Raw genomic sequence first — 17,327 nt, 5'->3', positions numbered from 1 at the left:
ATTTAATTACTTTAATTGGAATTCATTTTAATGCATACCACTCATGGATCCCAAATCCCACGTTCTAGCAAGGGTCCGGTGTACCATATTATACAGACTCCTGAGATTTAATGTCTAGTACATGTTGACCTAAGATTGACTAGTTTTAGCATTAATTTTATTAATTTAGTATATAAATCACATACAACTTGATTACAATAAATGATCAAAGTATCTAACAAATGTATTTCTCTAAAATGAAACTGAGCCAGCCTCCCTGTCCATTTGATATTGGATGGAAACTAACCCTGTTTCTAATAGGTATCTTTCTAAAAATGTATTCTTGCTGGGTAACTTAATCAAATAGTGCAGAGGATCTTAGTGTGTGGTTCAAGGTTTTTGTGCTCTGATTTTGTCAGTTAAGACAGCAGCACTGTTGGAAGTTAGAGCCAAAGAGAGAGATCCAAGAAACCATTTCCTTAATCCTGGGTCCCTCAACTTGGGGCCTTAAGCAACTCATTTAACCTTTATATGGTTTAGTTTCCCCATCTGTAAAATGTGGATAATACTTATCCACTTTCATAAGTGGCAAGAGGTTCTGGATGGAAGATGCTGCAGAAGTATATAAATAGAGTTAGTATCACAAAATGAGAACCATCTTTTTGGCTCTGATTCAGCATTACTTAACCATGTGATTTAAAGTTCATCTCTGTTCAGGAAAGCACTTATACATATGCCTAATTTTAAACATGGACTTTCCTGAATTGGAACATTAGACAGGAGACCTGTTAAAGTATAAAAATACATTTGACCATAAATACCAGAAATCTTTCCATGACACAATTTTTGGTGCTATTCTCTGCTGTTATTAATAGTCCCCAAAAAATAGTAAAATGCTTCAGTACACTAGAACACCACTCTGACTCTTGCACCCACATCAATTTACTAAAATGGCGAGACAATTTTATTCCATCTGATATCTGAATGCATACTTTGAAAGATTTCTTTATTTCAGGAATTATTTTTTAAAAATCTAATGATATAATAATTTTAATCAACATTTCTAGTAATATTCAGAACTATAATGGTCAAAATATTCAGTTTGCAACATAGAAACTAAATACTGGAATCTGTTTTGGAAACGACAATTCAGTTATGAAAAAAAATTAGTCTTTGTCATTAATTTCCTGTATTGGAAATTGCAGATGTAGGGGGTGATGCAGGCGTCTCAGGGACTCTTCAACCTGTAAACGCAAGAGAGAATTAAATGGAGGACATCGTGTCGATATTTATCCGTTTCAGTCACCCCTAATTTGTACCTTCCTTTCATACTCTTGATATTCTTTCCTGTAGCCAGGTCTTTCGCTTCTGTGAAGACACTAACCTTATGACGCAGATTTCCCACAATAATCACAAGTGCAACCTCCTGGTCATATCACTCTAGGGATTACCATCCAAAAACGATTCCTGCCATTAGTGAGTTAATCTGTCAGTCAGCAGACCGACCAATGGGAACTGCAGTCATACAGATGCACAAACATGCTCCTTCCAAGCAACTGAATGTATGATCCCATACATAGTGCACTGTCACCTCAGTCCAAAGCCTAGGAAAATTTATAAAGCCCATTGCTTACAACAGCAGAACTGAATTATTTTATATGCTCTAGCATAAATTGCAAAATTCACACTCCAGACTAGTGTCAGATAGTGAAAATATTTTAAAGCCCCAGCCTTGATAAAAGGAACTAGTTTGAATCCTACCCAATTATTTTTTAAAAAAAATTTAACTCCATCCATTCAACTAAGGGTTCTTGATCAAAAGCCCAATAAAGTGAAGGGAGAATTTCCATTTACTTTAATAGGCTATACATCAGGGTCCATTTTATTTATTGTGGACTGGAGGCCTCTCTGTATTTCTCATAGAGCAGTGAAGATTTTTCCCAGTTCCATATCACTGCTACTATGGAAGATGGAGACTAGAGAGAAACCAGTTTATCACTACTGAGCAATACAAGTGAGTGACTTGTTTTCACACTCTTCCCCCAGCCTCCACAGGCTGCCTGAGCAGTGCTGCAAATTTCCATTCTCAAGTCCTTCCTTCCAGCCTTTAAAGGAACTCCAGGTAATCTGTTACATATGCATATTTTTAGCATACAAAATTAAAATGCACATATAAATAAATAAATAAAATCTAAAAGCCATTTTCCAATTAGCTCATGATTTACTGAAAAGTCTTAAATGGTGAGACCACAGCATCATTCACTTACAGTATACACCAAGAGACTTATGAAAATACCTCTGCCAGTGCCTCTTTTAGCTGGTTATACTGTTCCACATCAAAATGTTGGCTTCTGGATTTCCGGTAGAAGTAGTGGAGGAATTGTCTGTCTTTAACATCGGGGTAAACATAATCCTGACAGATAGAAAAAGGACACACATGTTTGGGTTTTTTGGGCAGGCAGGCAGTTAGGAGTGCAAATTTCTACAGATGGAGTTAAATCAAACTAACATACATAAAAAACCCTATAGTAATTAGAGGAAATCTAAACCATGACAAATAAATGACTTTATTTTCACACTCTCAGCTCCCATTGGAGTCAATAGGTGAGATTGTCAGAGGAGACTAAGGAAGTTGGGTTCTTGACTCCTTTAGGCTCCTTTGAAAAGCCCAGACAATGGCAGCATCTGAAAATCAGGCCATTAGTATTTATCAATTTATCCCAAACAGTATTATCTCAACCCTCCTGAAAGTCAGCAGAAAGCAAGAGGAGCAGAACTCACTCACAAACCCAGCTCTCCACAAAATAGCTGAGCTCCAAAACCCAGCATCCTTCCTCACCTGATGTTTCATATGTACTACAGGTTCCATATGTGCAAGTATTGGATATTCACCAACTATGTCCATACCAAACAAAATAAAAATGGAGGAGGGCACGATTGAATATGCAGCATGAAAAGGAATTTCAAGTTGCTATCCAACTATGTGCTTTATAGTACATTGTAGGATCCCAAACATTTAATGGGCAAAGATGTAAGTTCCTTTATGTTGTACAGGAATTGATGGCTATTTCCACATTCTGCACTTTGTCCAAGTTCTGGGTTTTTGGTGTTCAGGAACTCTTCCCCTTCCTCTAAACATGCCTCACTCCAACTTGTGACTTCTCCTTTGCACATCCAAGAGCAAGAAAGGAAGTTAGGCCACTTAAGAAAAATCTGCATCTTACTCAAGAAAATAAACTAAAAGGTAGTCGAGGAAAAACAGCTGAAAAATTTCCAAACAGCCTGGCATGCATCAAGTGACATCTGAACTCCATCGAACAGAAAACAAAAACTGATGGGTTTGCCTTCCTGCCCACTACTAGGTTGCATTCCTTGACCAGCCCTGCTTTAATACTTCCACTCTCGATGTAGAGACGTATGAGATACAGTTACCATTCAGGCCACATACAAAGAATTGAATGAAGGAAGGATAGTTTTCATTTTCAGCATCAGATGGCATCCACCTGGTCACTAATTGCAATCAGGATTTTTAAGTGCAGCTCAGATGAGCAGTTTATCCCTGAGCTACATTAAAAACAAAGTTCCAGCCTAAGTGCAGTTCTGCAGAACACACACATGCACACAAACTTTGATGTTTAAATACATAGGGTAATTTATTATGAAAATCAATGTAAGATGACTTCAGACATGTTTATATAATGGGACTTACCTGTTTAGTAAGTACAAAGTAAGCGTAGAACGCCAGGGCACTCCCGTAAGTGATAAAATATGTCACTGGCTCCATTATATCCCACGAATAGACCCACCACGTGAGCCAGGCCAGTGCTCCACCTTGAGTGGACAGTAGTGCTAAGCCAGTCCATAGGAGCCTATTGGTCTTTGCATCTGCACTTGTTGCAATTTTGGCTTTCATCTAGGACAAAAACGTTATTCATTCAACATGCGGATATTAATTTCATACATTTCTCTGACACCAGGGAGAGAACATATCCCAGTATGTACTTTCCTCCTGGATCAGAGCCTGCATTCAAGACTCCTACTCACTTTACTCCTGGGGGAATTCTGTGCCAAAAAATTAAAAATTCTGTCAAAAAAAAATTCTGCATGCAATATTTTAAAATTCTGCATATTTTATCTGTCAAAATAACAACACAGTTTAAATTATTTTGGTAATTTATTTCAAAATATCTGTCGGCAAGTATGTCTGTAACAATGCAAACCAAAAACAGATTCTGGTAATTTTTTTTTTTTTTTTTGAAAAAATAGATTCCTTATGGGGCATATTAATACAGAATTTTGAGTAATTAATTTAAATTACAATACAGAACTGTATTTCCTGCACCCATCAGAAGCAGTGCAAAGGCTTGTGAGTGTCAGGAGTAATAGAGGAGCTGAGTGAGAGGGAAGGAGCCTGGAGTGAACCTGGAGAGTTGTTGGGTGTGGGTAGAAGTATGGAACAGGGTTGGGGGTTTTTTTTGCGGGGGGGGGGGGGGGGGGGGAGGGGCAGGATTGTTAGGGAGTTGAGGAGGCCTCTCTCATGCAGACCCTGGCTGATTCCAAGCCTCTCCCATTCAGTCAGGCATATCTGCCCCTGTTCCCACCCCCCCAATCCCAATGGGTCCCTGCAGCCCCCCTCCTTTGTTTCCATGTGGCCATGCACCCCACTCCCATTCAACCCCTGGCTCAGTGCTGTCACCCCACTAGCTCCTGAGCCCCTAACCCAGTCTGTCCCCCCCACTAGCCATTCTGAACCCCACAGCAGCCTCATGTGCCCCCTCTGTCCTAACCTGGCTCCACAGGCCAGGTGCTGTGCCACTGCGTGCACGCAGAATTTTTTTCCCCCACAGAAAATACATTCTGCCCCAGAAGTGCTGCAGTTCCGTCTTTTGCCCACCAGAGGCCTTTTATGGCACAGAACAGCCTGCTACATTCATGCGGTTGGCTTTTCTGGCACCATAGTGGACTCTTGTGGTCAAAAGGCGGAACTGCAGCAGTTCTGGGGCAGAATGTATTTTCTGTGGAAAAAAATAAAATTCTGTGGGACACATATTCTGTGCATGCATAGAATTCCCCCAGGAGTATCACTTGCAGGCCTTCCCTTCCCAGAAAGGCTTTGAGTTCACTCCCTGCATGGAGTACAGAGGGAATGAGCTGTGCTAGGCCTCCATCTGACCCTCCATCCACACTTCAGGACTCTACCAATTGGATTTGCATGCATCAGCTGATGCTGTCTGATTTTTCGGAGAGGCGCTTTCACAGCAGCTCTGAGATTGCTGCCTTCAAATGTGAGGTCTGTTCCCACCCCATCAGGCTCTTACTGGTCTCCTCCTCCCTATTCATCCCTTCATGTCACTTTAGCTTGGCCTGTCTTAGATTCACCATGTTTGCCCCTTTCCTAAGTTATGGTCATCATTAGTCAGATCCAACTGGCTGACCTGGTGATAGCATCATCACAGAAAAACAACACTTTTTTAATTAACTAATTATTTTTCTGTGATATGGCAACATCACTCCGGACACCCAACCAGGTTCAGACAAAGTAATCAGACAGTCCAGAGTAGTGCCAGTTCATCATAGTTTTTCTCCAGTTCTAGAAATTCTCAATAGGCTATGCCAAAAAACAGGAGGAGGAGGAACTGGGTTGAAAATAATCCTGCATATGAACTGGCCATCACCTACCTGTCTGACAAATGAGGGGGGCTTGGCCCATTCATTCATGCTGGAGCTGTCATGTCATGGAAATTAGTTAAAAGAATTTTGTTTTTATCGTTAAAAAAAAACAAAAATCCTTCCCAACCTGCTCAAGGGGTACCAGCTGTTCCTTTAGGTGGTCCAGTTTCTGAAGTAGTTCTCTCTCTCTCCTTAACTGGTGGTCTTCTACATGAAGGGCAATGAACAGTCTATGAACCAAAGATTTGATATCTTCTGCTTCAGCAGCATGCTCTCTACTCCACTTCTCTGAAAAAAAGATTATGGTTGTCGTAAGAGAGACAGGGTGGGTGAGGTAATATCTTTTATTGGACCAACTTCTGTTGGTAAGAGAGACAAGTTTTCAAGCTTACACAGTGACCTCAAGAAGACCTCTGTGTATCCTCGAAAGCTTGTCTCTCACCAACAGAGGTTGGTCCAATAAAAGATTTTACCTTTCCCACCTCGTCTTTCTAATATCCTGGGACCAACACGGTTACCAGATTGCAAATGTGGTTGTCATGACTGGTAAGATGTATCAAGCAATGCTCTTTCAAGAAAACACTGTCACTGTTTACAGAGAGTGTTTATATGAGGCCACAAAGGGGAGATGAAGCCAGACTTATTTTTGTGGGGACTGCCATGATTTTTTTTTTTTTTTTAAAGACAAAAATATGCCTTGGAACAGATGTAACTGGATAATCAGATTTATTAAGACTTCAACACGGCTGTGGTTCTTACCTTTTACAGGGATTTGTACACTATAAGTGGTGTTGTTGATTACAAGTTTGAAGTCATTCATCAACAAAACTTCCATCAATGCTGTAGCAGGGATCTTGCTACCATCTGCAGGAGAAAACAGGAAGGCTTAAATCCTTAACACAAAATTTACCTTATTAAAAAAAAGAAAAACCTCTATGTCAGCAGTTTCCAAAAGTAACACCAGATAAAACTGTCTTTTAATAAATATTACATTAAGTTTGGAAGTGGACAGTATGCAGGTACAACAACAAAGTGCTTTTAACAAATACATTTCTTAATGTATTAAGTATTAAGCCAAGAAGCATCATCTGAAATATTTAGCATGTGCCCGCATTTCATTTGACCTATCTGGCATAAATCACTATTGTTAGCAGCCTCCCTTTTATTTCAGTTCCAAGGAGAGACACTGTAAAAGAGAAAGCTATATTTAAAGACTCTCTTTATCTGTGTCAAGACCTTAATATTCTCCATTTTACTCAACACTAAGTCTTGGTTACTTTTAACCATTTCTTTTTGCATTTGGCTTAGTCTAGAAAATTAAACTGGTTAGATCAGATTCACTTTCTAGACAAAGAATGGTTTTGTGGTTACAACATAGGGCTCTGCCTCAGGAAATCTAGCTCCACCAAACTTATTGAGGGATGTAGATAAGTCAAAGTTTCTCTTTCTGTCTCTCTGTTTTCTCTTAGTTGGAGATGGTTCTGTTAAGCTCTCAGAAGCATTGCGAGGCTAACATTAATATTTGCAATGTTTTGGATGGAGAATACTACAACGTAAGACAAGACCTTAGAAATTCCACACAAGAACTCAAGGATTATGATGCAAAGTTATTTACAACCTTAATTATAGTATCACTACTGTGGTTCTATTTCTCTTTAGTTGGGATTTATTGTTTGAAACCAGAGTATCAGGAAGAAGGAGGAAGAAAGATGAAGATGCAACTTTTTACTATTAAGTTGACAGCCTTTTCAGCATGGCTTTAGAAGTCCTATATTTTCAGTCCTCATTCTCACCCACAATTTTGGTTGAACCCTGAATAAGATTTGTTGGAAACTAAACAAACCTCACTCAGTTACAGATTTCCTTTCCCTGGATGAGTTCTTCTAGCTGGGAGTAGAGAAGTTTGGCATTCTTGTTCTCCAGATTTTCCTAATCAATCAGTACAGACGGGAAAATTTAGTGCTTATACTTTTAATACATTTTTAAAGCAGGTTTTAGCTTTGATTGGGAGCAAGGGGTGTGAATAATGAATGGTCTTATTAAGGGAGGTAAGGAGACAGTGCACTGGCCTCTGTCGAAGAGAGTTCAAACTCATTCTCATCCTTTTGTCCATAGACTTGTGGAAGTACTTATTGGCCCACCAACAATAAAAAAATAAGGGGGGAAAAAAAAAAGATTAATAGTTCACATGAATCTGAACAACTATTTAAGATTGCGGACAAGGGAACAAAACAGGAAGGACTGAAAGATAGGTGCAGACAGAAGACTTTTCTAAAACAGTGAAGCACTGAAAATACTGATACATGAATGGCATATATAATATGGAGTGTAGGACTGTTTTATTGTTCCTCTCCACCTCAATCCCATTTGCTTCCATAAATCTACAGTGCAAACTGTTGACTTAAGTTTGCTTGTTGTACTGATGACCCCAATTTAGGAAAATACTTAATCAGAAGCTTAAGTCCACTCCTAATGGTTTTAAGGACACGTTTAAGTACTTTGCTGAACTGGAGACTCAGCACCTGAAATGGACAGAATGCCCAGGAGATGTAGAAGAGGTCTGAGAAACAGGAAATCCGGGCTCTGATTCTATCTCTGCCACTGACTAGCTGTTTGATCTTACCTCCATTTTCCTAATAATAATTTTGAGACTCTTGGCTGAGAGGTGCTATACTAGTGGGAAAATATAAGTATGATTCCTTACTGAGCATACTGGAGTTTTTATGGTGCCATGCTACAGTCCCAGACTTTCCACCTGTCTCCATGTGCCTGTTATAGAAGCACACTGTAGATAACTCCACACCTGCGCTTTCTCTGCTGTCCGGACCCAGTTGGCAGTATCTGCTGAGATTTCTATTAATGAGCTCAAGAAGCTAACACACCAGCTGGTTCTCCCTACCCACTCTGTGTGGGTAGGGTGACAAACTGGGAGCACTATCACTTTCATCCAAAAAATTTAAATTGTGCACATCCACTCAGTTTTTCAACATTTTACAAATGTCACCTTAATAATTTACATGTAAATGAGCTTCTGCAGTCTCATTAAAATGACATTTAAGACAACAATACTTCAAAAAGGAGCACTTGTTTGAAAGCTCCAGACAGGATTTCTTTTTCACATTTGATGCAATATTGAACTTTATTAACCTGTCTAATGCTTTGTTAACTGGAAGAAAAACAGAAAAGCACTGGAAGCCGGAAAAACAACAATTTTCTGTACGAGGTGTGACGGGGCAAGGCCAGATGGACAGCCCTCTGTAATGACCCCCTACTCATAGCCCTGGACTTTACCAGGGAATTTGTTTTACAAACAGATGCTTCTGAGGTGGGGTTGGGAGCAGTTCTGTCGCAAATGGTGGGAGAAAAGGAACACCCAATCCTTTACCTAAGCAGAAAGCTTCTCCCAAGAGAAGAGAAATATGCAGTAGGTGAGAGAGAATGCCTTGCTGTCAAATGGGCTATGGAGACACTGCGTTATTACCTCTTAGGTTATTTACTCTTGTGACGGACCATGCACCCCTCCAGTGGATGCAGCGGAATAAGGAAAAGAATGCAAGGGTCACCAGGTGGTTCTTATCCCTCCAACCATTCCAGTTCCGCATACGGCACAGGGCTGGATGCCACCATGGCAATGCTGATGGTCTGTCACGAGCATACTGCCTGATGTCCCAAGTTGCCCAACTCTATGGTGTTGAGCAGAGGGGGGGATATGTGACGGGGCAAGGCCAGATGGCTATGGAAGAGTAGTGGGAGATAGATATATTAGCTCCAGGCTAAACAAATCCCTGGTACCAGGATAAGTGAAATGACAGCTGCTCCAGGTCAATTAAGACACCTGGGGCCAATTAAGAACTTTCCAGAAGGCAGGGAGAAGGCTAGGTTAATTGGGACACCTGAAGCTAATCAGGGGCTGGCTGAAACTAGTTAAAAGCCTCCCAGTTAGTCAAGTGGGTGTGCATATCAGGAGCTGTGGAAAGAAGTTGTGCAGTTGGAGAGGCTGAGTAGTACACACCATATCAGGCACAAGGAAGGAGGCCCTGAGGTAAGGGTGAAGTGGAGCTTGAGGAAGTGAGGGCTGCTGTGGGGGAAGTAGCCCAAGGAATTGTACATGTTCTGTTTCTAAAAAGTCAGCTACCATAGCTGATACTATTAGGGTCCCTGGGCTGTAACCGGAGTAGAGGGTGGGCCCGACCCCCCCCCACCTTTGCCCCCTGATTAATCACTGAGACTGGGAGACCACAGAGACTGTGCAAGGAAGGATAACTTCTCCTCACCTCCCTTGCTGGCTTATGATGAAAATGGCTCAGTAGACTGTGACCCTTGTCTCTAGAGAAAGAGGGGTTACGTGGACCGTCGCAGTGAGCCTCTGAGACAAGCGAAATCTGCCAGGAAACGTGAGACCCACGGAGGCAAGGACAGAGCTTTGTCACAAAGGCAATTTTCCTTCCCATTTATCATACTGCAGGTGCAAAGATATCAACAAAAAGCTTTTCTTTCTCTAAATTTATACAGTGCTAGAATGATATCCATAGAAAAAGTAAAGTAAACAAGCCAGTTCAGGTTAACTTATCTTTTTCTAATATATAGTGTTAGGTTAGATCTTTCTACTTTCATTTTATCTACTAGCAAAAACAGGAGAAATATCTGCATTTAAATCAAAACTTCCTGGGATATTCATTTCTTGTTTAAAAAAAATAGAGAGAGAGAGAGAGAGTCACATTTTAAAATGTAATAATCCATAGTGTTTGGCTAACACTTGTCAGAGTGTGTGTGTGTGTGTGTGTGTGTGTGTGTGTGTGTATATATCATTTCCTGATAAAGTAAATATAAAAGTTATTCTTCATTGTCACAATTACTGGACATTTGAAGGTATGTGGTGTAGAAGATTAACTATGTCACAACTGTTAAATAAATTCAAGCCAGATACTTTATCAGATGAGATGTTTCCATCCGTGTTGAAGTTAGCCATATTTCCTCTTGAATTGGTAGGGACATCTGCAAAATATGTGGCCATGCAATTTCTTATTGAAATAGAATTGTGTACCAGACAGCTGCAGCGGCACAGGAGCTAGCAAACAGAGCTCTAAACAGGGGAGTTTGAGTGGGAGTTCTGTTGGAGGAGAAGGTAGTTGTACTTGGTTTTGTATTTTTAGTATTTGTATGTGTGTGTGTAGGGGTTTTGTGCTGGGAGAGCAGCTGAGCCTGATTAGGGGGTGGGGCTTTGTGCTGAGAGAGCAGCTGAGCCCTGCCTAGGGGGTGGGGCTTCTGACTAGGGGCCCTATAAAGGTAGCCAGCCAGTCAGGCAGCAGCACAGACAGCTGCAGCGGCACAGGAGCTAGCAATCAGAGCGCTAAACAGGGGAGTTTGACTTGTGGTGCTTGTTTGGGGTTTGCTTTTGCTGGGGGGTGTGTGGTCTTTTTGGTGTGGCTTGTGTTTCCCAGATTAACAGGATTTAGGTGGGAAGGAGATGACAGATACAGAGGCAGCTGTGGGAGTGACTCCTGTAGTGAAAGACACTTTGAGGATGACTGGATGTGGAAGCTGTGGTATGTACATGATCCTGGAGGGGGGAACCGGTAAGAGTTTTTTCTGCATGAAATGCCGTCTGATAGAGCTGATGGAGGAAAAGATCCGAGGTTTGGAGATGCAGGTGGAAAGTCTGGTTGAGTTTAGGAAGGAGTTTGAGCAGATGATGGAGCAAAGATATGAGGTATCTGAAGGGAAAAGCTCAGACTCACGGATGGAAGCAGGGCTGGGGAATTTTGAGGAGAGACTGGATGAGGAAAGTGGTCAGTGGAAACATGTGACTCAAAGAACCAGGCAGAGAAAAAGACGGGCTAGTGAAGGAGAAATAGAGCTTAGGAACAGGTTTGCAGAGTTGGAAAATGAAGAAGGGGCTCAGCAGGTACTTGTTGAAGGTGGAAGGGTAAGGAAGAAGAGAAGAGAGGCTAGTCCTATAGAAAAAGGGGAAGAGTCAAGGGAGACTACACCAAATATGAGCCCCAGGAGGATACAGGATGGGTTGAAGAGGATTATAAGGGAAAATAGGAATGGAAAGAACTTGCAGCAAGAGGGGAGAGACTGGAGAATAGCACTGTCACCAGGAAAAGGCAGGTCTATGTGATCGGGGACTCTTTATTGAGAAGAATAGACAGGCCTGTAACTAGAGCTGATCCTGAGAATAGAAGGGTGTGCTGTCTTCCGGGTGCTAAGATACGGGATGTAGACCTGAGGTTGAAAAGGATCCTCAAGGGAGCAGGAAAGAATCCCCTAATTATCCTTCATGTGGGAACAAATGATACAGCCAGATTCTCGCTGGAAAGTATCAAGGGAGACTATGCTAGGCTGGGGAAGACACTTAAGGAAATTGAGACTCAGGTGATCTTTAGCGGGATCCTTCCTGTTCCTAGAGAAGGGCAACAAAGGTGTGACAAGATTATGACTGTCAACAGATGGCTTAGGCAGTGGTGCTATAAGGAGGGCTTTGGGATGTATGGCCACTGGGAGGCATTCACGGACAGAGGTCAGTTCTCTCGGGATGGACTTCATCTGAGTAGGGAAGGAAATAGACTTCTAGGATCGAGGCTGGCACAACTGATAAAGAGAGCTTTAAACTAGGAATTGGGGGGAGATGGATGGGAGATGTCCAGAAAATCTCCACGCCAGATTTTAGCATTGAGAGGGAAGAAGATGAAGTAAGAAAGGATACAGCCATGGGTAGGAGAATGTATATAAGGAGCGAGGGCGGTGTGGATACTAGTCTAATAGGTTATACTGACTGTAGAATGACTGTGCCTAATAGGGTACAAAATGTGAGCGAGGCCAAACAGCAAAAATTAAGATGTTTGTACACCAATGTGAGGAGTCTAGGTAACAAAATGGAGGAACTAGAGCTACTGGTGCAGGAAGTGAAACCAGATATTATAGGGATAACAGAAACATGGTGGAATAGTAGTCATGACTGGACTACAGGTATTGAAGGGTATGTGCTGTTGAGGAAAGACAGAAACAAAGGTAAAGGGGGTGGAGTAGCATTGTATATCAATGATGAGTTAGAATGTAAAGAAATAAGAAGCGATGCAATGAATAAGACAGAGTCCGTCTGGGCAATAATTACATTGGGGAAGAAAACTGGTAAAGCCTCTCCTACGATAGTGCTTGGGGTGTGCTATAGACCTCCGGGATCTAATTTGGATATGGATAGAGCCCTTTTTAATGTCTTTAATCAAGTAAATACTAATGGAAACTGCGTGATCATGGGAGACTTTAACTTCCCAGATATAGACTGGAGGACCAGTGCTAGTAATAATAATAGGGCTCAGATTTTCCTAGATGCGATAGCTGATAGATTCCTTCATCAAGTAGTTGCTGAACCGACTAGAGAGGATGCCATTTTAGATTTAATTTTGGTGAGTAGCGAGGACCTCATAGAAGAAATGGTTGTAGGGGACAATCTTGGCTCAAGTGATCATGAGCTAATTCAGTTCAAACTAAATGGAAGGATTAACAAAAATAAATCTGCAACTAGGGTTTTTGATTTCAAAAGGGCTGACTTTCAAAAATTAAGGAAATTAGTTAGGGAAGTGGATTGGACTGAAGAACTTATGGATCTAAAGGTAGAGGAGGCCTGGGATTACTTTAAATCAAAACTGCAGAAGCTATCGGAAGCCTGTATCCCAAGAAAGGGGAAAAAATTCATAGGAAGGAGTTGTAGACCAAGCTGGATGAGCAAGCATCTTAGAGAGGTGATTATGAAGAAGCAGAAAGCATACAGGGAGTGGAAGATGGGAGGGATCAGCAAGGAAAGCTACCTAATTGAGGTCAGAACATGTAGGGATAAAGTGAGAGAGGCTAAAAGTCGAGTTGGACCTTGCAAAGGGAATTAAAACCAATAGTAAAAGGTTCTATAGCCATATAAATAAGAAGAAAACTAAGAAGGAAGAAGTGGGGCCGCTTAACACTGAGGATGGAGCAGAGGTTAATGATAATCTAGGCATGGCCCAATATCTAAACAAATACTTTGCCTCAGTCTTTAATAAGGCTAAAGAGGATCTTGGGGATAATGGTAGCATGACAAATGGGAAGGAGGATATAGAGGTAGATACTACCATATCAGAGGTAGAAGCGAAACTGAAACAGCTTAATGGGACTAAATCGGGGGGCCCAGATAATCTTCATCCAAGAATATTAAAGGAATTGGCACCTGAAATTGCAAGCCCATTAGCAAGAATTTTTAATGAATCTGTAAACTCAGGAATAGTACCGAATGATTGGAGAATTGCTAATATAGTTCCTATTTTTAAGAAAGGAAAAAAAAGTGATCCGGGTAACTACAGGCCAGTTAGTTTGACATCTGTAGTATGCAAGGTCCTGGAAAAAATTTTGAAGGAGAAATTAGTTAAGGACATTGAAGTCAATGGTAAATGGGACAAAATACAACATGGTTTTACAAAAGGTAGATCGTGCCAAACCAACCTAATCTCCTTTTTTGAAAAAGTAACAGATTTTTTAGATAAAGGAAATGCAGTGGATCTAGTTTACCTAGATTTCAGTAAGGCATTTGATACCGTGCCACATGGGGAATTATTAGTTAAATTGGAGAAGATGGGGATCAATATGAACATCAGAAGGTGGATAAGGAATTGGTTAAAGGGGAGACTGCAACAGGTCCTACTGAAAGGCGAACTGTCAGGTTGGAGGGAGGTTACCAGTGGAGTTCCTCAGGGATCGGTTTTGGGACCAATCTTATTTAATCTTTTTGTTACTGACCTTGGCACAAAAAGTGGGAGTGTGCTAATAAAGTTTGCAGATGATACAAAGCTGGGAGGTATTGCCAATTCAGAGAAGGATCAGGATATTATACAGGAGGATCTGGATGACCTTGTAAACTGGAGTAATAGTAATAGGATGAAATTTAATAGTGAGAAGTGTAAGGTTATGCATTTAGGGATTAATAACAAGAATTTTAGTTATAAGTTGGGGACGCATCAATTAGAAGTAACGGAAGAGGAGAAGGACCTTGGAGTATTGGTTGATCATAGGATGACTATGAGCTGCCAATGTGATATGGCTATGAAAAAAGCTAATGCGGTTTTGGGATGCATCAGGAGAGGCATTTCCAGTAGGGATAAGGAGGTTTTAGTACCGTTATACAAGGCACTGGTGAGACCTCACCTAGAATACTGTGTGCAGTTCTGGTCTCCCATGTTTAAAAAGGATGAGCAGGTACAGAGAAGGGCTACTAGGATGATCTCGTCGATGAGCTTGTCTCCTCAGGATCTCATGAGACCTTCATAGGTGGCTTCAGAAGATGGAGCTTCAACCTTGCGTCCTGTGACTTATACATTCTTGTGGAGAGTGACAGGCGCACCAAATACCTGCTCAGCATACATGACTCTCCTAAACAGAAGAGACATTTGTACCCATCTTTCAGGGAAATGAGACCATCACAGGACAGACAGGGCTTGAAGCCACAGGGTGAGTCCACCATGTTAAGTAGCCTATAGAGGGGGTCTGTACGAGGAAGGAGGTGGGGTGGGAAACAGTGTAACCATCAATACTCAGTCCAGACAGGTCAATATAGGTCATGGCAGTCGTATGTTGAGGACTCAGAAGAGTTCTGAATGTTTGTAGAAGATTTTTGGGAAGGTTTAGTCCAAGCTAAGAACCATCATGTTGGACAATTGCCAGGTTTTGCCTCATTGCCATGGACGGTAAGAGACAACTGAGGGAGAGTCGAGGTCGCTCCACCCTTTATGTTTCTGAGACTGGAGAACTACAGTTGACAGGCTTCATGGCAGAAGTGTGTTTTAAAGAGGTATCTGAAAGAAGCAGCTTGGCACACAGCAAGAGAGGGAGTTGTAGAACTTTCTGATGTGAGGGCCAGCATGGAAGAAGAAACAAAAATAGGGAATGGTTTAAGACAGGAGCGCCTGGACTGAAAAAAGAGCAATATGTAACACGAGGTGATAGCAGAGTCGTGAGAAAGCAGTGTTGGGCAAAGCCTTGAAGGTGAAGATGAGAAATTTCAACCTGCTGGAAAGGCCAAGAATAGGCAATGAAAGAATTCAAAGAGCGACATTACCTGGTCAGAGTGGCTGATAAGGAAGATAGTTTTGGCAGCAACATTTTGAATTGATTGTAGGGGTGTGAAGTGGGAATCAAAGTAGTCACAGCAGTAGAAACATACAGGAAGAACAAAGAAGATTTTGCAACCAACTGGACATAGGGGGAAGGAGAGAAGAGGGTCAAATACAACAGTGAGGCTGTGAGCCTAGGAAACAGGGATTGTAGTGAAATTGTTAATAGAGAAAGTAATACAAGAACCTCAGTTTTCCCCATTGTGAGCTGGGCTATCCAGAAAGAGATGCTGACAGACAGACAGAAGGAGACCGGATAGGTAGAAGAGATTGTGGTGAAGAAGATGATTTTTGGAGTAACAAACAATGGAAGAATGAGAGGTCACCAAGGGAATGTATGTATGGGGTGGAAGGAAATAAAAGCAGCAGGCAAATGGCAATATTTTCTTAATTAAGGGATTTTAAGTTTGTAAAACAAAGTCACTAACCCACTCAAAGTCCCTCACAACAAGCCTATAGGATAATCTCAAATTGCTTATTTAAGGGCCATATACCCATCTTTGAGCAAGTCCTTAGGATTTTCTGTCATTCAGGGAATGATAAAAATTGAGATCTCTGTTCTACAGTGGGTTTTGTTTCCAGAACAATGGAACTCACTTGGTTTTGGTTGCAGAACAACAGAAGACAGATTTCTTACCATGAAAAGAAAATCTATGCCTTCAGCTAAATAAATCCTCATCTATAGTTATTCTAAAGTTGTCTCCCAACCTCTACATCATACTCACAGAAACACTGACAGACACAACTAGTCACAGAGAGAGGGGGAGAGAGAGAGAGAGAGAGACTCTCTCTCAACCCAGTGCAGGGGCCCTTAAGACTAGTGGTAGGACAAATATTGGGAAAGCCAGAAGCATTAAAAAAAACACTGTAAAAAAAAAAAGAGCTTTTTGAAGACTATCAGAGAAAAGTACCAGATCATAAAAAGGTTAAATTGACAGGTCCAAATTCTGTATTTTTAATCAGGCTTCTCTAGGGAGATACTGAAATTAACCCATAGAACATCATTAATTTATGATGCTCTTAAAGAGTACTAACAATTAAGAACCACCCATTCTCTTTAGTTTGATAGAATCTGATCAATGACTGAGAAAAAGAATACTGCCCAAGACAATTACTCTTTATAACCTATTTAAGAAAGGACAAGTTCAGGTTATTTTAAACAGGCAGCAGAGTTTGTAAATACCTGTTGTAAAGACTTCTGCCCTCTGAATTCCTTTATCTTCTTTCTGTATATCCTGCAGGAAGGTCCCCACCGTTGTTAACATTGGCTTGATGGTAAACTGACAGCGCTCTTTTCTTGAAGGTAACATAAGGGTTACCACAGGAAGGCCATATCTGTAATTGACAGTTACTTCTAAAAAAAAAAAAAGGAAATAAAGCCATATTGTAATGTTTTAAATTCACACTTGCTTTTAAAAACAGAGATTCTTAATATAGAAAGACACTGACAATCTGCATTTGTTCAATGTACTGTACTTAACTACAACAATAATGCTTCATACTTTAACTTCTGGAACACTCACTCATTATCAACAATAA

General features: G+C 41.1%; 1 protein-coding gene across 7 annotated transcripts in view; it reads right to left on the bottom strand.

Moving 5' to 3' along the window:
* Positions 1 to 966: 966 nt before the first annotated feature.
* MCUB (mitochondrial calcium uniporter dominant negative subunit beta) overlaps positions 967 to 17,327 on the bottom strand; it is an 86,229-nt gene continuing 69,868 nt past the window's right edge. For 5 of the 7 annotated variants that reach the window (XM_038399526.2, XM_038399518.2, XM_043513721.1 and 2 more), the window contains 6 exons: positions 16,972 to 17,142; positions 6,409 to 6,513; positions 5,777 to 5,937; positions 3,689 to 3,892; positions 2,276 to 2,392; positions 967 to 1,223 (listed from right to left, as the gene is read on the bottom strand). In XM_038399526.2, coding sequence (XP_038255454.1) covers positions 1,146 to 1,223; positions 2,276 to 2,392; positions 3,689 to 3,892; positions 5,777 to 5,937; positions 6,409 to 6,513; positions 16,972 to 17,142 — 836 coding nt within the window. In that variant the 3' untranslated portion in view covers positions 967 to 1,145. The remainder of the gene's footprint in view (positions 1,224 to 2,275; positions 2,393 to 3,688; positions 3,893 to 5,776; positions 5,938 to 6,408; positions 6,514 to 16,971; positions 17,143 to 17,327) is intronic. The other 2 variants (XM_038399529.2, XM_038399519.2) reach the window with 1 other exon arrangement.

Source organism: Dermochelys coriacea, chromosome 4 (genome assembly GCF_009764565.3).
Source record: "Dermochelys coriacea isolate rDerCor1 chromosome 4, rDerCor1.pri.v4, whole genome shotgun sequence".
NCBI lineage: Eukaryota > Metazoa > Chordata > Testudines > Dermochelyidae > Dermochelys > Dermochelys coriacea.
This window is presented reverse-complemented; position numbering and strand designations above follow the sequence as displayed.